The sequence below is a fragment of the Haplochromis burtoni genome, unplaced genomic scaffold, assembly GCF_018398535.1.
Source record: "Haplochromis burtoni strain Fernald_Lab_line unplaced genomic scaffold, NCSU_Asbu1 Contig_172, whole genome shotgun sequence".
NCBI lineage: Eukaryota > Metazoa > Chordata > Actinopteri > Cichliformes > Cichlidae > Haplochromis > Haplochromis burtoni.
This window is the reverse complement of record NW_024582533.1, coordinates 963,770-988,020: the sequence shown is the minus strand read 5'-3', so window position 1 is coordinate 988,020 and position 24,251 is coordinate 963,770. Positions and strand designations below refer to the sequence as shown.

The 24,251-nt window shown below is 40.4% G+C and overlaps 1 protein-coding gene across 5 annotated transcripts in view; it reads right to left on the bottom strand.

The window, feature by feature from the left end:
* Positions 1-1,452: 1,452 nt before the first annotated feature.
* carmil3 (capping protein regulator and myosin 1 linker 3) overlaps positions 1,453-24,251 on the bottom strand; it is a 94,826-nt gene continuing 72,027 nt past the window's right edge. For 2 of the 5 annotated variants that reach the window (XM_042225453.1, XM_042225455.1), the window contains exons 26-40: positions 19,940-20,053; positions 18,935-19,110; positions 18,761-18,848; positions 16,484-16,609; positions 13,543-13,609; positions 11,983-12,170; positions 11,131-11,210; positions 8,566-8,685; positions 7,502-7,670; positions 5,948-6,320; positions 4,568-4,674; positions 4,261-4,468; positions 3,868-3,939; positions 3,428-3,547; positions 1,453-2,198 (exon numbers count right to left, since the gene is read on the bottom strand). In XM_042225453.1, coding sequence (XP_042081387.1) covers positions 2,158-2,198; positions 3,428-3,547; positions 3,868-3,939; positions 4,261-4,468; positions 4,568-4,674; positions 5,948-6,320; positions 7,502-7,670; positions 8,566-8,685; positions 11,131-11,210; positions 11,983-12,170; positions 13,543-13,609; positions 16,484-16,609; positions 18,761-18,848; positions 18,935-19,110; positions 19,940-20,053 — 2,049 coding nt within the window. In that variant the 3' untranslated portion in view covers positions 1,453-2,157. The remainder of the gene's footprint in view (positions 2,199-3,427; positions 3,548-3,867; positions 3,940-4,260; positions 4,469-4,567; positions 4,675-5,947; positions 6,321-7,501; positions 7,671-8,565; positions 8,686-11,130; positions 11,211-11,982; positions 12,171-13,542; positions 13,610-16,483; positions 16,610-18,760; positions 18,849-18,934; positions 19,111-19,939; positions 20,054-24,251) is intronic. The other 3 variants (XM_042225454.1, XM_042225456.1, XM_042225457.1) reach the window with 3 other exon arrangements.

The following is a 24,251-nucleotide window of genomic DNA, read 5'->3' as shown; positions in this document are numbered from 1 at the left end:
GTGTGAAAGTGTCTCCGTTTAAAGCACTCGGTTTTAATAGTAAAGATATCAGATTTCCAATGGTCAGATACTTTGGTAGATATGCACTTTTTCTTCATTGCAGAGAGTTAGAAGAGAGGACTGATGCCACTTTTGTATCCATCAAAAAAAAAGTTGACAGCAGATGAATGGTGTCATGTTCTTAAGAAATAGAAAAACATTCAGCAAAGACCTCAAGCAGGACCTGATCCGCTGTTCGCTGAAGTCTCATCAGAAATGCTCGTAGTGGAAGAGTGGCTGTGAAGGAGCTGTTCTTAAAATTTAAAATTACACAAGAACTGGACTGTTGCAGAGTGATGAATACAAAATTCGAAATCTGTATAAAGACACAGTGGAGGTTCTGTTAGGTTCAGTGCTGCATTTCATTTGTGTTGGGAATTTGATGAAATTGTAAACAACAAAAGAACCATTAGATTTTGATTCACCATGAAATAACATCTGACTGGCAACATCTTTGTTTTTCAGTACGACAATGATCCTAAACGTATTACCACTGCAGTAAAAATGTACCTGATTGAATCATGGATTGGCCTCCCCAGAGCCCGCACCTCAACATTAGTGAAGCAATGAGGGATCATCTTGACTACATCTGCTGTTTTCTAAACCTCAGGAAAGATAACTGGGAGAAAAAGAGTTATGGCAACTCATACAAGAACTGTGGATAATTTGTGGCAACAGTTCTTATGGAGAGATGAATCTGAAGAATGTCAGAAGAGAGCTCCAACAGTGAGCTGCCATTTGTAAAACAGGGTGTAGGCTCAGTCATGGTTTAGGGCTGCATTTCAGCCAGTGGTGTTGCAGATCTTGTCAAAATTGATGGAATTATAAATGTAGAAATGTATCATCAGATTATGGTCCACCACACAATACCATCTGCCAATCCAATAAAAGCATACCTGGATAGAAAAACACTATCTGTCATGGATTGGCCTCCTCAGAGCCCGGACATCAACATTACTGAAGCAGTGTGGTGTCGTATTAACAGAGAACAGAAGATAAGGTAGGAGCATCTAAAGATGAGCTTTGAATGTCCTTCAAGAAGCTGGAGAACTATTCCTGAAGACTACTTAAAGAAATTACAAGAAATCTGCCTGAGAGAGTTCAGGCTGTGTTAAAGAATAAAGTCGGTAACAAATAGTAACTTTCAAGCTCATTAGAAATGACAGCCTCTGTTTTTTCCTGATGCATTTCTGTGGATGTTTGCTTTGATAAATCACCCATTTCCCATTTTCCCAGCAAAATATAAAGAAATGACGGGTGGCTCAACACAAGCACAGCACTGTGTTACTTCAGCAACAACACAGCCTAAATGGTGAAATCACAACAGCTAAACTGTTCCCGTTTTAGGATGCCACTCTGACACATATTTACATTTAGCGTAATGTATTGTGAAAGTAACTTTCAGCAGTCCACTTCCTTCTGGAAAGTCACTTTTATTGATTCATAGAAGCATTTTTAGAAAAAATACTCATTTTCAGGCCCGCAAAATCTGATTAAAATGATCTACTGTCTAGTTTAAATACTCTTGGAGAGACAGGAGTGCATGGTAACACGTTTCTCAGTCATCACCGGCAGCATACATCAAAAGCATACTTACAAACACGGTTATCAAATGATATGTTATCACAAATAAAATCATGATTGTTAACTGGCAGAGTTACCACAATGGTTAGTGCAGTTATATATTCAGTATATACATCCAATTAGAATAAATACACTACAAAACTCACTTTCAGAAGTCACAGATTGTCAGTTAAATACAGATAGGGCATGAAAAGACACGCTTTCAATATTAAATGATTTTTGCACAAATGCATAAAACAGCTGTTTGTGAGCATACTGAAGACACACTGATCCACTGTGTTTGTATGAAAAGTAGAGCTTTGTTTATGCCTGAGAGTAAAATAGCGAGTGCAAGCAGTCAAAACCGGCATACAGTACATGCATTTTCAGCAACAAATGTTTGCAGGGATTAAAAATAAAAATATATTTTTAAAAAAAAGACATCCTGTTGAATCTTTGTCAGCCGAGTCCACAGTTTTAAAAGCTTGTCTCTCTCCAGTCCTCCGCGTCCAAGTCCTTTCTTCCCAGCAAACGTCTCCTGGTCCACAGGTAATGTCATAATGCATCTCTGTTACCAAGCTGGGGGCTTTCATAACCTACAGAAGCAAATGTACTGTGAGTGGTGGGAATAAAAAAATACTGGACAGCTACATTACACTTAATTCCACAGTTAGACTGGAACACCACTCTGAATGAATGCTAATGTTGCTGCTTAGCTCAATCCGGAAATATGTAGGGCGATGAAATGTCAGTGTTGTGTTCACAGCAATGACTCTTCAACAGTCAGTGGTTCACAGCTTGTTTCTGCTGCCCCCAAGTGGCCAAAAAATAAAATAAAACTGAAAGCTGCACTTCTATGGAAACAGATGGCCGTCTTCTGCATTAGTTTTAGAAGGTGATATTTCAAACGTAACTTTTTAAGCTTGCATGAGTGGGTGGAGACAAAAAAAAAGCTTTGAGCTTAAAAAAACCTGGAGCTAGGCTCAGATATTATCTGCCGCATGCAAAAAGAACCTCTCGGTGTGGACAAGACACACAAACGTGACAATGCGGCGCTTAAACTTCCAATACACCTAAACTCATCCCGACAGGTCACAGAGGATCCCGCACGCTCTTTATGACCGGCTTTTATGCTCGTGACACGTGGAGCCTTTTATCATTCTCACAGTGATGATAATTGAGTCCCCTGCAGCAACTTGCTGATATATAGTTCTGTATTACTGGGATAATTGGCAGTAGTTTTTGGAATGTCATTAGAGCTGAATTCCACTGCCCCGGGGTTTTCACATTCGGCGTCAATCTGCTCAAAGCAGGAAGAGATGATGAATCAGCTAAACCGTACTGCCAATTAGCACAATAATGGAACATGATATCAAGGAAAGAATCTGCTCCAATTAAAGGAGGGGAGATAAAAGGTCCTCGTTTGAAAAAGGGAGAAGGTCTCATCTAACAGCACACTAATCCCAAGCAGTGTCAGATCCGGCTGCCAGCTGCAATGAGACATATCTGGAAAACAGCCAAATTCCATCTTTAAATTATGTTTTATGATCTCTTTCTTTGGCAATCCAATTGAGGCAAAGGAGGCTTGCATTCAATATGTAGGGTATGACTCATCTCTGTTAAGCGTGTACACGTTTAGGCTTCCGCAAATGCTAAAAACAAATTACTGAAGATTTTGGAATATGAATGAAAGATTTTATTGTTATAAAAACAAGATGGGGAGCAAAAGAAAAAAAAATACATTGTGCAAAAATCTCAACACGCATGCACTTCATGCTGCTCGTCATACCGCACATATCTGCAGGAAAGAGAGACGGATACATACACCCGGTCCCAGCAGGGTAGTCCAGAGACCTGTTTCTGCACTGAGGGAAATAGGGTTTTTTCACAAGGAATCTGCGATCTGAAGACCTCTCCAGATCGTAGGGCACATCCCGTTCCATGCCTGGGAATAAATGGCATGAGACAGACACACACACACATAGTGGGGTACAGGAACTCAGAATAAAGGATGCAGGATAAAGCAACAAGTTGATGCGCAGCCAGCACGCTCAACAGGGTTGGAAGCACATCAAATAGGAGAGTCACGCTGAGTTTGTTTGATAAAAAATAACAAAGGCGTTGCGCCATTGTTATGAATTATGAACAACAACAAAAAAAAACCAAGACGTGCATTTGTATCTTTACGTACTAGTGCGCAGTACTACAAAATGCATGCACAACAGCGGGGCTGCAGAAACAAACACAGCACCACACACACAGTACCTATGTCAAACGAGCTGGACTTCCTGGTCTGATGTGATGTTGCTGGAAATCCATTATGGCCTCCCTCCTCATCTGTGTTTGTTGGTTATTGTTAATTGGGAAGATCACAGCAATTATTTGCATCTTATTATGCCAATCTGCCCTTTCTATCCACATCATTAAGAACACACTGCCTGCTAGAGATCTGGCCTTTTACTTTTGGGGGTGTTTACGGTTCCTGTGACTGAAAAGCAAAAGAAGACGGCCATGCATGGAACGTAAAGATCTAGAACGTTCGTGATGGTGATGTTAAAGTTCCAGGTTTATCACTTTATTTTTAAAAAAGAAGAAAAAACAAAGAGGAGACATTTTGGACTGCTATGACTGTGCATAGATATAAAATGACATGGTTACCGTGACTGATTACAGCAGGATCTGCTGCTTCCATCCCAGGCTTGACAGACGCCGGTGGGCTCATCCTCTCGGTGCTTCCCTCACCTTCAGCGATGGGTTGACCAGGAGGTAAACACCTCTGATCATTGATTTGTTCTTCTGCTGGGGTGACGGGGGAGGTCTTGGCCTTATCTGGAGAGGTCTTGTCTCTAGAAACATCCAAGCTGGGCTGATGGAGGGGCACAAAATTTGACTATGCAACAGAAAAATATGACAACAAGATGTGCTTTCTCTTATAGTACGTACAGCGCATACAGCATATAGTTACCTTATTGGGAATGAGAGGACGCTCCCCCTCTGGCCCTCGCCCTCTCTGTTTCTCCTCGCGCTTTCTTTCACTCTGGTCTCCCTCTGCCTCCAGCCTTCCTGCTTCTTCTGGGAAAACAAAAAGCAGCCGACACAAACAAAGTTCAATTTATTTCGGGATTTCTATAGTAGCCTTGCACGATTCACAGGTCAAAGTTATTCTTAGCTGTCTTCAGTTCATCCACTTCCTCTTTTCACTCTGACTTTAGGCCAGTTTCCTTCTGATTGGCTGCCCCTCACTAATGTGGGTGGTGCTGCTGCTAGTTCTCCTGAAACAACTACATCCATTCTTTGATGTCACACAGAGCAAAAAGTAACCTACAAAGAAAAAAAAGACAGCCCGTCTTTCTGAAGCCTGAAGAGGTTTTTGGCTCACGGTGTTTATTTATTCATAGACTAAACTCATTATCTGAAACTTGTCTAATATGAGCATACCCCACTATAACAGTACATATACACTATACATGACGTAAGATAAGAAAAGCAGAATAAGACCTGAAGCAGGAATATTGGCAAGCAGCACACATTTCACACGAACCTGGGAATGGGAGCCTTTGGCTGAAGGGGCTGAAAGCACAAACTGTGCAAATTAAAACCAACCAACCTGGATTGCTTTTCCATTTCTGTGTTAAGAGCTTGCTCCAGCTTTTAAGAGACAACTATTTATATGTGCTGCTGTCCACAGCTTGCATTAAGGATTTCAATCGGACGATAAAGATGCACATCCCTGCACCCTTTCTCCGTTTTAACGCCAAACTGCTGGCTTTAACATTGATTTTATGCCATGACCACTTCTGTTACAGTGATCTCTTAATTCCCTTTGAGTCAGACTGCAGTCTACAATACTCGGAGGTTTTACTCATTAAGAAGTCTAGACTTGAGACTTAACAATGGCTCTTTCGCCACAAAAGGCCTCTATAGCTATAGCCAATCATGTCATCGTCTGCTCTCGTACTGCATCTCTCATTAAACACACTTTGACATACTCGTCTACACGGTTTTTGCAGCTTTTGTGAGTTTTCTGCTTTTTTTCTTCTTTAAAAACATGGCATCTTCTGATTGTTTTCCCTTTGAACTTTTATCCAACAAGACAGTGATCTAAAAATATATCACGGTCAACCACATGCCACGTGTACAGTGTACAGATGTGAGTCTATTTTTAGAATTATCATTATTATCAGTCATTCTAATAAGAGTCACACCTGAGTCTTCATCATTTATTATTTTATCATCATATTCATACCATGTGATTATTATCATGTTGGATACTTATTCATCCAATAGGGACATTTTACAATATTATACTTTAACAGAACTTCAGTTGTTGTTTAAATTGCAATACCTAAACTCTCCTGCAGGTGTCTCTGCCTCATGACAACCAAACTGGGCTTAGCACTCTGTGGAGGCGGCTCTGGCCTTGGCCCACCGGGGGCCACGATTCCACCTCCGCTGCTCTGCACATCATCTTCTATCTCAGTCCGCGAGTCTGTCAGGGGCACAATCCTCTCCTGCCTGGCTGTCTCCATCTGCCTGTCCGTCTGTTGTTTGGAGGACACCACGTGGCCGTTAGTTCGAGTATCTGTCGGGGCATCTGAGATGGTGACTGATCTGTCAGCATCCTGGTCTATCCCTTTGATGTCACAGTTGCTGCTGCCATCGGAGTCTTCGATTTCTGCCCCGATGCAGCTGTACACCATGCTGACCAGGTCTGTGGACTGGATGAGGACAGAAGTCATGGACACAGAACGAGTCAAATCGCTGATGATTTAATGAATAGCATAACTCTCTAATCTGGTGCTAACAATAGAGAAAGCGAAGGCCTTAATTAAAATGTGTTCTGTTGAATTCAATTATAACAAAATTAAATTATCGTTCATTTTTTTGCAGTGGATGTCCTCAAATCTCCTTAATGATCACTAAGGATCCACGGGCTCTACTTAAGAGAGAATTGGAGTAATCCAAGCCGTCCCTCAGCACAGAGTCTAAATAGCCCTCCACACCTTAGGCAAGCTACTACAATAAGACACATAAAAAGGCTGGGAACAGCAGGTGGCTCGGACAGCACACGGCCATGCACTGTTACTTGTCATGTAGAACTATAGAAAGAAGTAGCAGCTGCTTACTCATGAATTAAACTGGACGCAGACTTGAAATAAAAAATGGAAATAGAAATGCATTAGCATTTAATTTAAACTTTAAAATATTCTTTAACTATTAAACACTTTTATCAAGTCACTGTGTTTGGCAAAGCCCTGAGGAATGCAATTTCAAAAAAATTAAATGAACACTTTGAAAACACATCAGATTGCAATGGTGAGAAAAGGATATAGATGTAGCTGCAACATTGTTGTGCACCAGGAGGAACCCAGGACCCACTGCACCAGCGTAGGGTCCTCAGGCCACCCTAATAAAGTCTGTATCTGATTGTTTGGTTAGAGACATTCACACCAGTGTCCTACTTGTAGCTCTGACAGTGCTCATCCTTTTCTTCCTTGCACAAAGCAGCAGATACCTGTCCTGCTGATGGGTTAGGGACCTTCTACAGCCTTGTTCAGCTCTGCTAGAGCAACTGCCTGCCTCCTGAGATGGAGGAGACACAGCAAACTTTGTGGAAATAGCTGGACTGATGTGCCATCTTGGAAGAGTTGGACTACCTGTGCAACATCTGTAGGGTCCAGGTATCACCTCATGTTACCAGTTGTGACACTGACCCTAGCCTAGCTAAATGCAAGACTAGTGAAAAACAGCCAGAAAAGATGAGGAGGGAAAAATGTCAGTGTCCTCCACCTGTAAAAACATTCCTTGACTTGGGGGATGTGTCATTGTTGCCCCTGTTAGTTAGAGACATTAGTGAATCTACAAAAGCTCAAACAGCCAACTTTTCACAGCACGGTACCTGTCTTTGGATGAGGCAGGGGGGGCTGGCAGTTCTCATCCCATGCACCGGCATGCCCTGAGTTGGGTGAGGTGAAGGCATGCTCCCATTTGCTCCTGGGACAACGCTCTCCGGCCTCACGGCATCTTTAGGATGCTGAATCATGGAGTAGACATTCTCTGAGGCGCTGCTGGACAGAAAAAGGCAGACTTTTCAGCACTGGTCCCTCTAATTGACTTCAATCATAAACCATACACTACATTTTGGATACAATATTATTATGCTTATGAATTTACAGTAACACCATCAGTTTGAAACACTGCAGTTTTTCTGAAGCGCGACAGCTTACTTCCTACACAATGTGCTGCTGTTAAAAAACAAAAGAAATGAACGTAGAGAGCAAGCCAAGTGAACGCAGCAACAAACAATCTCTTTGATTGCTTAGCAACAATCTGCAGGTGAAAGCTTACAGAACGCAGCATACTGTATTTAAGAAACTATTTCCATCTATGACTTCCCCTCAGATGAGTCATCTTTGCTTTTATGCTTCTCTTTCAGAATCCTGTAGACTCGGCCTACAGCATATGTGTGAAATTCCTGCACCACAGCAAGGCTGTTAACCAGCAGAGGCAAAGGCATCACCGTTTTTTTTAAAGCACACCTCTGAGCTGAAAAACAAACTGCGGCTCTCGCTGAGAAACCCTTTCGTCCGTTTCGTGCAGCTGTGTAGTTTAAGCGAACAAAGTGCGCCTATTAAGTGCTATTCTCCCCACTCAGCTGTTAATCTGTGCAAATGATTTTTCTTTTTTAAAAAAAAGTTTGCAAACTTTTTCCACCAACGCTTTCTAACTCCAGCGCCATTATGTAACAGCAGCTCAAATGCATCCAGCGCCATAAATTCAAAGCAAAGGAAAACAGCTGGGGATGGGGAAATATTTTCTCCTATTCAAATATTCATGAAGTTTTGAAGTGGCGTTAATGCCCAGCGCTGGATTAATTTAACCACCATCTCGTTCTCTGGGCGTGTGCTCTTAAATGTTACTTTCCTCCACTTCTTCCACTCGGCTCCTGTGCTGCATACTCACTCCAAGTCCTGATTAGAGATGGTGGAGTTGCGGTTCTTGCGGAATCCTGAGAAAATGGACAACACACTTCGTCTTTTCTTCCTCCTCAGAGACTGGGCCTGATGCAGGGACGACAACTGACTGAAAGTGAAAAGTAGAGAAAAAAACAGAATGAGTAAACTAAAGCATTGGGTAAGAGGGTAGGCAAACACAGTGAGATTAAAGCTAGATTGCATCATTTGGACTGTTTTGTTTTGTTAATGCAATCAGCCAGCAGCCAGTATTTATCAGTATTCTGTGAAAGTCATAAGTGGCAGGCTAAACCCAGAATTAACATCCGACTACATTATTTGAATGAACCGTTTGACAATAACAGGAAACATAATTAGTATGCCGAGTCCTGAACACATGGTTTAATACTCTGGACAGAAGCAGTGTTTCTGCTGCCTAAGCACACTGCTGCTGAGCATGAAGCTTACACTGGCATGTAACTTTAAAACACTTGCAGGGTTAACCATCATTTACATAGTGCTGTCCAGCTTTGAGATGCAAAATCATGCCGATTTTACCAAACAGTTAATGTTACTATGCTATGACATCTAAAGGAATAATGCTTAAAATGAGCTTCACTTTGCATAAATATAAAAAATCTTACACTACACCAAAACCTTAACCCAAACTTTGGAAATAATCTAAAACACATATAATTACTAATTAAAAAAAGCAGTTTTGTGTTAAATATGTTTAAAAATAGCTTGTGTAGCTTTTCAGCACTGGCCTAATACTAGAATACTTTGGTTATTTGGGATAGTAGCACGAATAAAGTTATGTAATAATTCACACTTTATTTTACACATACAGTATATTCATAAAGTTAAAAAAAAGGTTTTAATTTCTTATACAACATTAACTAGATTATGGTAAATTGATTGTGACTTGTAAACAAGGCTGTGAAATATAATAAAATAATAAATTGGCCTTATTTATTGATAGGGCTAACATGTCAGCAACTCAGCATCTATTTATCTTCAAATTTGGGACAATTCTGGCATCCATCTGCAGCTGTGTTGTGCTTGCCTGATCAATTTAAATTCAATACTTACACCACTTTAAACTTTTTGGTTTTTGGTGTCCAGAGGTTACTCAGATTTAAAGAAAATAGTTCAGCTGCTAAATATTCCACTGGTATGCTAGTGGCTATATAGACTATTTATTTCAAGGTAGTTAGTAGTGTAGGAACATGTAGTTTTTAGTTACAAATTCCTAAGTACCACCAAAAAACAGCTGAAATCCTGCAAAATTAAAAAAAAATCAACTTAAATATGTTCATTCTGTGCAGAGGTTAGAGGGACTGCAGAGTCAATCAGCTATCCTTAGGTTCATTCATTATTTATTATTTTCACTTAGTTCCATCTTCTTTGCCAACATTTCCTTCTGGGTTTGAGTCTTTGAGGATGCAGCTTCAGTCACTTATCCACATGGCACCACCAATATACCAACGCTGCCCAGAAAAAATGGGAACATGGGAATTTTTCCAGTGAATAGCATACTGTAATTGAGTTAAATGTGCATAACTGATTTTATTCCCACTTTTGTGGGGAGTAACATTGGAATTTTAATCACCTCATATACTGACATGGTGAAAGACTTAGCAAACAGTTACTCACTGACACATTGAGGACATACTGAATATCATTAGGATTGTTCTGCAGTGACAGTTGGTAACTCTGGTAATTACTCTCCTTCAAGCACTGCACTCGGTCTCTATCAACAAAATATGTGGTTTCTTAGCTGCTAAATGTTCCACTATGTCCAGCAGCAAGTCTCCAGCTTTGTGTTTTTACTCCTTAAAACTTATCACGGGTTCACAACTGCAGAGTTCTTGCAAAGATTTAAACAGCAAATTAAAATGCACCATTTGCATTCTTTAGACACAGCTACTGTTCTCTTCTTAACATTCAGAAATTGCCCTTCCTTCTTCTCCGTCATACTGTGTACAATGCTACAATCGTAGATGCCGATATTAAACAAAGTTGTAAATGCTGAAATATGAGTGAACATATATCTAAATGCTCACTTTCAGAATTTCTTTTTTTTACTTTTAGTGCTGTATGATATCAGTGACTTGACCGGCTCTCACACCGTCTGTTAAATCTTTTGTCAGTGAGGTAAAAAAAGTCACCAGAAAGCTGACTTAAAGGGAGGAGGAAGGAAGATACAACAGTTTGTTTCAAACAAAGGATGACTCGAGGACAGCACCAAGACCTAAGGTGATGCAAATGTGTCCAGAAGCATGCGTTTCAACAAAAAGTACAAGGTAAAATTAAACGTGTGGTTAAGAAATGCAGGGAAAAGAAACTACAATGGAAAATGGTACATTCTACTTTATTTGCATGTTGTTTTTTGTGTGTTTGTTTTTCATTTTACTGTTTAAATGACAAACAATAGAAAACAGGTTTTACTGATACACCAGATGTAAGACACAGTTCCCTCAATGTCTCGTCTTGTGTGTCGTCCTCGGGGCTCAGTGTAGTAAAGAATTTATCACATACTTAATGACTGCACAGAGACGATTCTGGCGTCTACCTGTCAGGTAAAACTCGTTTGCTGTAGAAATCAGGCAGTCCGTCCTCCAGCATGTTGACTCCTCCATTCTCAGAGCAATGCTGCACGCACACACACACACACACACACACACACACACACACACACACACACACACACACACACACACACACACACACACACACACACACAGTATGACAATGATCAGTCTTGCCATGCCGACAAAGGGGATGAAAGGCTGACAAAAGTTATTATCATTTCTAATGGCTGGCTGATAAACCTGAATCTGCTGCCAACAGAAATCTGTTTGTAAAACAGCTCCTCATCATGCTGCCCTAACTCAGTTTGTACTGATTTAGGGGGGAAAAGCTTTACAAAGTCTCAAAACAAACAAGCTGCTAAGTTAGCGGCTGCCCTGTGGCCCAGGGGAGATGGCTGCGCATGATTACCATTTGAATCACAGAGACACGTGCGACAGCTTCCTATTTTAAAGAGAGCTTATTTTTGGAAGGTGCCGCTGGCAATGAAAACAAGATGAATAACAAAAGTTCACATGCAGCAGCCAAGAGATTTAAAAAAGAAAAAAACACCTCAGAAAAGCCATGTTTGGTTTACTTTCTCTCGTTTGCCTCCCTCTGTGCACTTTTGTGGAAACACATGGACTGAAGTTCATGCTGTAGTATCAGATCAAAATAGGCCAGTTAAACACATATAGCGGTGCTACAGGCGCAATAAAAACTCACTTAAAAAGAGCCCAGTGAAACTGGTCAGTATACATCCTGTGGAAGCAGCTGCTAGTCTGGAGGGGACACTGATCCCTGCCCACTGAAGCTCATAACATGGTCAAATGTCACTGCAAAGTCACAAACTCACAGATTCAGGAGGTAGGTGTCCTGCTCTGTGTCGCCGTGGCGGGCGTGGCCTGGCGTGGGTCACGTGGCGTAAGGGGGATCCATTGGTGGGGAGAGTGGACAGACACTCCCATGATGCCGAGTGGGTAAGAGGGGCAGAGTGAGGTGGAGCTGAAGGTGTCGGAGAGGAACTGGGCTCCTCGCCTAAACCTATGACAGGAAGGGAAATGGATTGTGACAGAACTTCATTTATGCAATACCACTGATAAAATCCTCTTTGATTGGAATTAAATGTATGATTAGACTAAATTTGCAATCAGCTTGTGAATTTCACATTTTTATTGCTTTTGAAATGAGAAAAAATGCTTCCTGTTAGAAGACAAATCCCACTAGTGGGGAAAAGGCTCACCCATGGTTGGGTTGGTGTCAGAAAACAATGTTATTTTATAATAATGCTTCATTCTATCTACAGAAATATTACTATACTGATTACAGCCCAAGTGAAACAACATTATCTCTTATGTCATTCTGCCATGTTGGACATTCATTACTGTAGACGAAAAACTACTTTATTGACTAAAAAACATGAAAGATCAAGTCACTCTTGCCCTGGTATTGGCTATCTATATAAAACAGTAATGTGCAAAAGTCTCAAGCCATACTTCATGACTCCATATTTTACTGGGAAATGGAAGTTTGTCCACCTTTATTCTTCAACACAGCCTGAACTCTGTCTCTTAATTTCTTTACATGGTCTTATGGAACAGTTCTCCAGGCTTTCGTTCTGTTCTATATCAAGATGATCCCACACTGCTTTAATAATGCTTAGGTCTGAGCTCTGAAGGCCAATCCATGACTAATACTGCATTGGAGGATGGATGCATGTCAAGTCCTGAATCAGGTCTCCCAACGTCTCTATTTCTTAAAGACATGATTATTAGATACCTTTCATCTGCTGTAAATTGTTTTTTAGGCCTACCACTTTTGTGTTTTTGTCTTTTCCTTGTCAAGGTTCCTCAGGACACACAGTACACCACACTGAGATTTGACAACTTGTGGTCTAATAGCTCTTTGAGAATCACCTTGTTGGTGCAAACATATTATTTTTTGCATGTCAATCAATATTTTTTTGTAGATCTAACAAAAAAAGGGGAAAAAATTAGGCAGTTCTTTGGGGGACTGTAACACAGTGCCATAGACGCAATTAAAAGTGGGTTCTTTGCTAAGTCGTCTGTCATGTGTAGACACAACAGTGGTTCATCCCTCGAATGAGGTGTCTTCTTTTGCTTGCATGATTAATAGGTCAGTGATAAGTGGCTTCACAATAAATAAATAAATGAAATAAAATCAATTCTCTGAAAATGCTTAGATACAAGGACTGGACTGAAAATGAGTGAAAAAAACATGTCCAAAGAAAAACTCTGAAAGCAGAAGGAGAACTAGTACACAAAAGCTTTTACAACAAATTCTGAAACAAAATATAAAGGAATGAGTGGTGACTTCAGACTTTTGCACAGTATTGTATTTCACGATACTTTAGCACGTGACAGCAATAATTTGCGACTACAGACTGAACACTCACTCAGTCTGGTGGAGACGGGTCGAATTCTTCTAGTTCTGGAGCTCCGCTTCTTAATGGCCATGGTGTCCTTTTGTAAGAGATCGTTGTACATACACAAATGCCTTCACTACATTTATAACACAATTACAACGCACAAAAAAGTTAAATGGACAAAAGTATCCCATCCTCGCTAAAATAAATGAATGAAATAAAGTAGATCAATGACATACACGTACAGTATTTCACAGAAAATCCAACTGGAGTAAAGCAAAGGCAATGAAAAGATGCAGAAACTATATACAAAATCTAAGTGTGAAGCTCAGAACAACAGCATGTTGGAGGGTACAGGAAGTGTGGGATTTGTCTTGATTTTGAGAAGAGTCACAATAAAAATACTCGTGCTGAAGGGGAGAAAAGCCGGTTGATCTGAAGTTGAAAAAATGTAATTCTTGTTCAACACGATTTGTTTGTAACCAGCTCTGAGCGTCAGTATGGTGGAACGGATCAGAATTTCAACAGCAAAACTGCATCAGTAAACAGAAGTGAATCAAGCATTGGGACACTGAATGTTTTACCTGCTTTCCAATATTTACTAGAGAAAACTTAAATTTTAAGGCTAATGTCTCCATGTGCCATGTGTATCTGGTCAAATCATGTTATCCCATATGAAAGGCCTCCTTCTTCTTAGTTGGGATTTTTTTAAATTTCTCATTCTGTGCCCAAAATGTTATAATATATTTTTAAAATAGCACTTTTTAATGTTTGAACCACCTTTAGTGCTATATATATGTATATATATATCTCAAACAACTTTAGATTCTGTAGAAGTTCTTCAATATCCCTGCAATCTGAGCACGCAGAAGGGCCTGGATCACAGAGGGATTCTGGATCAAAGGATGCTCACTTAAAAAGCCCGGTGATGAGGACACTGTACTGAACACAGGTTTCACAGCAATTTTAGTGAGAAGTTTAGTTTCAAATTAGACAGTGACAAACCGAACAGGCAACAAAGCAACAAACCGCAAGGAGAGCATCCATTTGAAAATTTAATGTGGATACAGTGGGTGAAATAATTATTCGATCCCCTGCTGAACAAAGAAATTAAAAGTCTCAAATTTTTATGGTAGTTTCATGGAGAGAAACAGAATACCAAAAATCCAGAAAAAAACAATTTACACTGCATAAAAGTATTGATTTGCATGTCACTGAGTGAACTTTTATTCCCAAGATCCCACCCAGAATTCTGGCTCCCATAGAGTGGCTGCGTGCCCATGCAAAACACAGATTACAATTGATTAAATCAATTACAGCCACTCCTGATCTCGACTTGTTATGTGTATAAAGCACACCTGTCCACAGAATCAGTTTCTTCCATTCCAACCCTTCCATCACCAAGACCAAAGAGCTGTCAATGGACATTAAGGACAAGCTTGTAGACCTGCACAAGTCTGCAGTGAGCAACAAGACCATCAACAAGAAGTTTGATTAGAAGGTGACGACTGTTGGTGTGAATATTTGGAAATGTAAGAAATATAAAATGAACCTCATTCTGGAGCTCAACGTAAGATCTTGTCGAATGTATCGGCCCAAAACTACACAGGAGGAGCTTTTTAATGATATGAAGGCAGTTGGGACCACAGTCACCAGGAACACCAGTGGTAACACACTACGCTGTAATGAGTTGAAATCTTGCAGTGCCCACAAGGCCCCCCTGCTCAAGTAGGCGCATGCACAGGCCCATCTTATGTCTCCAACATTTAGATGTTCACTGGCAGAGAAGACTTGGGGGAAAGTGCTGCAGTCAGATGAAACCAAACTCTTTGAAATCAACTCAACCCGCATAGTCAGAGAAATGCAGAGTATGATCTAAAGAACACCATCACCACAGCCAAGCACGGTGGCGGAAACATGGTTTGGGGCTGTTTATTCGCTAATGGTATAGGACTTTTCACAGCAGTGACGAACAAATGGACAGGACCATGTGCTGTAAAGTATTGGACAAGAACCTCCCTCCCTCAGACAGAACACTGAAGATGGGTTAGTGACACATCTTCCAGCATGACAATGAACCAAAGCATACCACCAAGCCAACAAAAGAGTGGTTAAAGAAGAAGCTCATTAAGGTCATGGAGTGGCCTGGCCATTCTCAGATCTCATCCCTTTAGAAAACCTGTTGAGGGAGCTGAAGTGTCGAGTTGCCAGGCAGCAGCCAAGAAACCTACAGGATTTAGAGTTTCTGTTAAGAGGAGTGGGATAAAATCCCTCTGAGATATGTGCAAGCCTGGTGACCAACTACAAGAAGCACCTTAACGCTATGTTTGACAACAAGGGTTTCTAGCCCAAGTACTAAGCCATGTTTTGCGTTCAAATCATTATTTTTCTCAATGACATTAAAAATTTATTTAGAACTTTTTTGTGTTTTAATGAAACTACAAACTACCATTGAGCAAATGTACAAATTCAGCAGAGGATCTAATAAATATTTCTCCCACTTTTTTTCCGGGAGTCATGAAATTATGAGGGTGAATAAAAAAAAAAAAATAAAAAAAAAAATCACACCTTACATTTATGCAGACTCCCCCAATTTGAGGAAGTCAGAGATGGATGAGAACCTTTCACCAGATTTGGTTAATTTTTATGTGGTATGAACCCAATTTTTGGGGTTGTGGAAAACAGTAGCACATCTGGAAGAATGAATGCTTTATTAATCTTTTAAAATACAGGTCAAAGGTGGACATCTTTCCATTGTTTGCTTTGGCTCTTCTAAACCGTCAAATCAAATGTAACTTTTCTTCCTCTGTCTTTTGTCTCTGAAAACTGGTTTTGTTCTTAACACTTATTTTAGGTGCAGTCAGTTAAGTATTATATCCATGCCTTGAAATCAGACATGCTTCTTTTTAAATGAAGAAGCTCATTCTTGTTAAGTGTGCACATGAGGTCAGCGTGTGTCTCTCACACTTACTATTCCCAGGTTGACACCAAAGTCCTCATCGGCGAATTCCAGAGACTCGACTATTCTGGACTGTCTGACAGTGCGTCTGCCCGTCCCGACATCGTCCCAACGCTTTGCCTGGGACACCTGCCGCAGCTGATGCAACACACACATCAAAGGCACGTATCATTGCATAGACACAAACACTCACACTCGCGCAGTGATGACATCTGGAAATATATCCTTAAATGCTATCTGGGAGGAGAGGCATGTCTGCCCTTGTACCTGAGAAGCTCACAAACAAAGTACTTTACCACCGTTCGTAAAGCCCATGAAGAATATGAATTAAATACAATATCTTGATTATCAAAGCAGAGTAAGGCACGATAGAGGACAAACCGGCATTGCACCAAAAGAGAGAAAGGAGAATGAGATGTAACAGCAGACGTGGTGAACTGAATGCCAAGCAGAGCAGGGGAGGCCGTGTTATTACTAAGAGTCGATTTTTTTCCTGCTTTTCTGCTGGTTTCATTTTAAACAATTTAATTTTATGGAGAGGAGAGCCCGGAGGGTCTCATCATGTCCTTAACCAGCTTAAATAAAGTTGTTATCTGGCCTCTGAGCTCAATATTCTCTTTAAAGAACAAAGCTCTATACCTATATATCTTCATTGTATATGTTAATGACATGCGAACCAGGGTGTCTTCTTCAGATAACTGCACGCATTAGTATGCTACTGTTCACCTGGAATAACGAAGAAGAATTTATCCAAACTATGCTTGTACAGTTCAGAGTTTTTATTAACATGTCTGAACTAAATGTTTTCAGATTCAATTTTAACTTCGCTGATATTTCATTATGATCTTGAGAAATTTCCTATCCTGTGCTTATACACTGGTACGGCTGGAGGTAGGATTATTATTTTATCAACCATGTGTGTGATGTGCAATAAATATACCAGAGTTATAGGAGCACTGAAAGACAACATCCATAACAATATTAATGCTTGAAAGCATCATATGGAATATAATGAATGAATGTCCACAGCGTAGGAGGACTTTCTTAATTCGGTTAGACATCATTATGTATATATGCACATAATGGGTACTTTTCCAGGATGTATTTATTTGTTATTATAAATTTATTTTAAATGGGCTGCTATGGGAACACACGATAGAGAAGATTTCACTGTTGTTCACTGGAGGTGCACAGGAGCTTTATAATTGCTTTGCATTGATAAACATATTGCAAAGTGGTGACACAAGTATTGTAGACCCTCTGCTCAATTACTCATAATCTACTGGATGATACTACAAAAGTGCTCTTATGCATAACTTGGTTATAACAAGGGGTTATTCGAGGTACGGTTGCCATCACATCAGCTCAAAGCACTCTGGCCATTTTCCTCTGAACTCTTATCAAACAGGCATTTTTGCCTAGAGAGTTGCTGCTCACTGGGTATTTTCTCTTTTTTGGACTATTCTCCATAAACCCTAGAGATGGTGATGAGGGGGAAAATCCCAGTAGATCCACAGTTTCTAAAACACCAACAAATGAGACAAGTTCAAAGTCCCTCTCTGATTTTGAAGCTTGGTTTGAACTTTAGTGGGTTATCACGACCATATCTAAGTACATAAACACACTGAACTGCTGCTGACTGGTTGATTAGACATTTGCATTAAGGTGAAGTTAAACAGGTGTAGCTAATAAAGTGTAGAGTGTACACAAGTCATAAAAAATCATTTTGGGGTAACAAATTAGATTCATTTTATCTTTAATTTTTTGATTAAAGAGAAAAAACAAATGGATATTTGGGGATATAATATAAGTGGATGATATTGCTTAAGGCTTGATGGAGACAAAAAGGCTGAATAGTCCAGCACATGACGTGTCCTGACGGTTATTTTACTTGAATAGAGCCAAGTTGGCAGTTTCGCCCTGTTTTCAATTTTTATGCTAATTCTACAAGATAACCATCTCCTTCCTTCAGTGACATATTTAATAGACTGCAATTCCCAACACAGCAAACAATTTTCTTTATGAATATAACTTCAAATAACACAAACCTAAAGTGAAATCTGTAATGTTTTATGCATGTGTGGTAAAAAAAAAGAAAGAAACTGAGGTGAGCTTTTCCTGTTATTTGCACAGTTCAGACAAACGCGGATCATTTTGGGGTTTTTTTCATATAGTCATATTATAAATTTAACTATATCTTAGAACAAAACAGATTCCAGCTTTACATTCAAATAACATTTTTTTCTAGAATCTACAAGAAGGCATGCAGTAAAGTGATATTACCAGTACCAGGGTTTTATGGGTGGTGTAGAGCTCTTGTAGAATCTGATCAACTATGGAGTTGGTCAGATAGGAGACCACAGACAGCTTCACTTCTCTGGGATAGAGAAAGTAATAACAGTTCAATCAGTATCTCGAAGTTCTTTGCCTCTCTAGGACTTTTTAAACCACTCTCTTTCTTACTCCAGAGCTCTGTTGATGTCCTCTGCCGCCCTCTCCATCAGGGCGTTGCGGATGGCGGAGCGAGGGATAGAAACTTGTTCAGAGATGGACGACAAAGGTGGACTCAGTCTCTCAGCTGCTGAGCAGGACATGGGGCACAACTCACGGCAAAGGGACACCATGGAGTCCACAACCACCTAGAGTAGAAGTGTCCCAAGACATGTATCATTACATACATATAAAATATACATCATAATATCATAAAAAAACAAATAAAAATAAAATAAAATAATAAATAATCTAAAAAACATAAATAAAATATAATAATATATATAAATATATATATATATATAATATATATATATATATATTATATATATATATATTATATATATAATATATATATATATATAATATATACTATATAAATTATATATATATATATATGTCACCTACAGCTGATGGATTAGCTATAAAAACATATTTATATGCCCAAAACATGTATTAATAATTCATATAATCAATTTGTCTCTTCAAGATGTTCTGTTTATCAGACATTTGGGCAAAAACACACCTCAACTATCTAAACCTGCATTTTTTGCTCTTTTGGTGTTTTTTTTAAATTGATCTCAACAAATGCAAATTACACATGCAGCATCTAGCATAATAACAAAATTAGGCAGCATAAACAGGGATGTAAATTATACTCAAGTAAGTTGAAATTCAATACAAAGCATGCCATATTCCTCCTCGGGGTGCGTGCTGCTTTTTATCATTTGCCTATGCTGTGCTACTGAATCCCAATGAGACCAAAATGGAACAAAAAAAATGTCCGAGTGTTCCCTCCCTGAGAATTTCTTTTGAAGTCAGCATACCTGCACTGCACACACATTCACACGGCATTAATGGGCAATTTAAATGCAACTAGTACAGCGCTCCACTACTGTTTAAAATACCAATGCATCAGCGAAGGAATGTTTCAGCGATTACAACCAAGGCCACGGTTCAAACCCACCCCCAGCCTACCTGCAGTTCTTTGTCTGCAGCCTTGGCCAGCTCTCCTGCCAGAGTGTCCAGGCGCTGTTTAACAGGTCCATCCACTGACAACACGTGGGCCAGCTCACACAGAGATGGATACAGCTGATGAACACACAACACACACACGTTCAGTGAAAGTAGCAATAATACAATGAAAAAACATCCACCTACATTAAAAACTGGTTAAAGGAAAAGCAAATACTAAAGAAAAATAACACATGGAATGAAAAGATTTGCTTTGTCACATTGGCTTTTTAATGTTAATGAACATGATGCAAAACAAAGCATTTGTATTGGGAGTTGGCTTAATCCAGAATGAGTTTTGGTTTACTTGCACATTATTTTGATATAAAAGTCAATTCTGCAGCTCAAATAACGGAAGAAACAGTGGCCTCAATTTTTCTACTGATGATTACAACAAAGAAAAATCTGCAATCTTTACTTCAGTTGGTGATATATTTGTGAACTGTCTTGCCGTGAGCTTTTCACAAACTGTTTTATTTGCCTTAGTTTTGAGATGGTTCAGTCACGCTAGATGAAAAAAGCATCCTCTTGCAACAAGGGTAAAGAAATCTCTGGTTGCCCAGTGACTGAACAGAATTTTCTTGCTACTGAATGCAAGTAGTTGTGGTGACCGACTTGTTGCTCAGAGACTGAGCGTGCACCTCGTTCTGTGAGTTACCATCGTTTAATGTCAGTTTCTGTGGACGGTAACAGATTTGCCACAAATGGCAACAGATTTAATTCCCAACTTAACCCTTTGATCACAAATTGATAGCAGACTGACTTCATCTTATTGCTGTTCCATTATAGTCTCAACGCAATGAAGTTGTTTTGAAGATGGCAACTGACTATTTCAAAGGCAGTGAGATGGCACGTTCACTGCACACAGTGGCAATAATTTTGTTTGTGCCGCAGTCTCCATCCACTGTTTTCCTTTTTTCTGTGAGTGAAGCATTATCAGGCAACCCTTCACTTCAACTCCTCACTACAGCATCCAGAGAACAGTCTGTTTATTCAGCCTCATCTGTGGTGCTGGTGCCCACCTCTCAATTTTAAATTGCATGTAGACATTGAGGGTCTTGGGAGGGGCCGAGCTGTCACCAGCTGTTATCTTTCAGAGGATTGTTGGTGCCATGCCCCTCCCCTATTTAAGCGCACTTTAGATCAGCACGCATCAACACTGCAAGCGGAGTGAGGTATGGGGTCTTTTCACATCCCCATTCTCTGTTTGCCGTCAATGGGCCAGGAGGAGGAGCTGGCCGCCTGGTCAGGCTCTGGACTGGTGGGCTTCCCTGCTGCTGCAGGTTCAATGCGGTCTGCTTGTCTCCACCGCAGAGTAAAGGGAACCACCTCCTGGGTCTGGGTGTGTTGGTGCCTGGACCTGGGAGTATAGAGGGTGTATGGGGAGTGTGAGAGTGTGTACAGCGTTCATTTCTGTGTCTCCATGTTGGGCGAGTGCGGAGTATTTCTATATGTGTGCATGAGGGTGGGAATGGATGCTTGTGTCTGTGTGTGCCTGTTTGTCTTATGTCTGTGTGTCAGGTCAGGTCTTAGACTCCACCTCTCTCAGAGCATCTCAGGCCAACCCAGTTGTGGCGGCCTATTTTCCCCCATCACATTCCCTGCTGGTGGCTGGTGTCCCCACCCGCCGATGTGTTGGTGGTTCTCTGTGACTGGGGCTGGGTGCTCGGGTGTGTACTGACTCACTCAGGGCAGCTGCGGGGGGGCCTGGCTTCTCAGGCCACTGCTGGGGGCGGGGGACTCTCTGGTTTTTGGGCCCTTGGGCTCAGTCTGCTCTGGCACAGCTGGCTGCTGGTGGAGCCTTGTCGCTGCAGCCCCCTGTGGTTTCTACACTGTGGCTGCTGAGTGACCGCCATCTGAGACCCTCCTCACCTCTTTTCTAGATGGGTGCCGTCATTGTCCCTGCGGTGGTCCTCCTGGGGCTCTCGTGCTCTGGAGGGAAGCCTCTAGATGTCTGGGGCCCAGGTCTCCTCCACGCCTGCTTCATGTCTTTGGGTGCAGGGCTGTGGCTTCCACACCCACTATTAATTCCGTTCAATTCAATTTTATTTATACAGCGCCAAATCACAACATCAGTCGCCTCAAGGTGCTTTATATTGTAAGGCAGATCCTATAATGACTGCTTTGAGTGCTCAGATAGAGTAGAAAAGCTCTATATAAGAATCAGTCCATTTACCATAATAATTATTATAATATAATAATAATTCTTAGACACTTAAATGGATAAACCTTATGAACGCAAGCGTCTTCACACACACAAGTGTCCAAACAGGTGGCTGCAGCAACAAGGCTCCACCAGCAGTGAGCTGTGTCACAAATGCACGCTGTTGTTTTCGTTTTGCTTGTTTTTTTTTCAGCAGATGATCAAGTAGATTCTCAGGGTTTCCTCTTCTTCTTCTTTTCTCTCCCTCACCTTCTGCTAACTTTCTCCACAACTTCTCTTTCTTTCTTTTTTCTATCCCCTGGTCTACACCGTTCTGATTGTAATGACTTAAGATCAAAAAAATCCTAAAGTATAACTATGAAGTAAACCAGTATAACAAAAGCCATAAAGGTCCACTTTGGAAAATCAATATGTTGGGCATGTTGTTTAGCCTTCAGACAAAAACTCTGATTCCTACACTGCCCTACAGGACAGACAAAAAAACCCCCAAAAGAACTCACTGTGTCTCTTTGCCTCTCTGTAACAAAATCAGGAAATAAACAATAACCAAAACAAAATAATTAAAAATATTGGTTTAAAAAAAACAACATGAATGATGCATCATCTTTCTAGACGCACGATTTGTGACTCGACAACCATCTTTATCAGCCGTTTGATTAGTCTGAAGCATAAATGACTTTTTAGTTCACGTCACTAGGACATAAAAGCTGCACTTATACACTCGTCAGTCACATCTGACAGAAAAATAAAACGGGTCTGCTTGCTTTAACCCTCCTGTTATGCTGCAGGTCAGATTGACCCAGAACAGAAGAGATGTCACATGTCATCTGCATCACTACAGAAAACAAAAAAAAATCTAAATTATAAAAGAAAATTGTAAAATAATCAATGCCAGTGTTTCTGACACTTTTGGATGAGTAAATTTGCCCCGGGCCAAATTAACCCAGGAGCATAATTGGTGTTCCTGGAAACCAACATAGCAGGAAGGTTAAGGCATAATAAGGTTTTAGAGAAGGATCTCAATATACCTTTCTTTGAGTGCCATCTCTTTCTTCTCATGCCTGCATTCATGCAACCTCTGAGCAGCTCTGGGTGTAGAATTTTAAGTGCATCCCTAACAAACACTATGAAATACAGCTCCATATAAATTGTAAAACTGTTGACAAGTGTTGTGTATAAATAAGCATGAAGAATGTACATTATGCTCGACAGTGTCCAGAACCATTTATTAAATGTTTGCGTACTGCTTTAAAGTAAAAAGCAGGGAGAACGTGCTTATTTACATTTTCTTCCTTCCTGTTAAATTGTATTTGGAATGCAACAATCCATTTATCACTTACAATCCTGTTCACGCCTTTTCTTTAGAAGAAAATAGAAAGCACTGCTCCCCCCGCGTGTCTCCAGTGTATGTGTTGGTGTAGGTGTTGAAGAGTGCAGGTCTACAACTGGTGATCGGTGAAGGATATTTGTGTATTTGAAGAAGTGAGCAGCACGAAACAAACTGTGCTGCAAAGCTGTGTTTTTCATCTTGTTCTTGCTCTGTTTGCAGGGCACATACATTAAGCTCAATGCAGAACATGCTATGTTTATTTGCTGCTGCAGCAGGATATGTGTATTGATAATCAGGTTATTAATACTTGATTGGCGTTCAGCACAAACAGACTTCTCATTTGGATTCTAGCATTCAGTTTGGTCAAGCTACACTGCAGTGCTTGCAGTTGTGGCTGTTGAGAGCTAATGTGGCTAAAGCATTGTACGGATTTATGGATGCTGGATTATAATCTCCCACACTACAGAAGCCGTTATCGATTCAAAATGGCTGCACCAGCCTAGCGTCGGTCTGTGTCAAAAAAAAAACAACCCTCATAATCTTTATTCTCTATGTGTTTGTTTGTTTGGCCAGGCTGTATTTTGCTGTGCAGGCTTGGGTTATAAAATACTGAGTGAACCCTAAAAAAAGGTTTTAAATAGCTGCATTTACAGCTGCATTAATGCACGTTTATATGGTCACAGAACATCTTACAGTTGGGTCTGACGTCGTGCTCCGGGTAATACTGTGTAATAAACATTTGCATAATTCCAGTTTTACTGGTTTTTGCAGCCCTTTCGTTT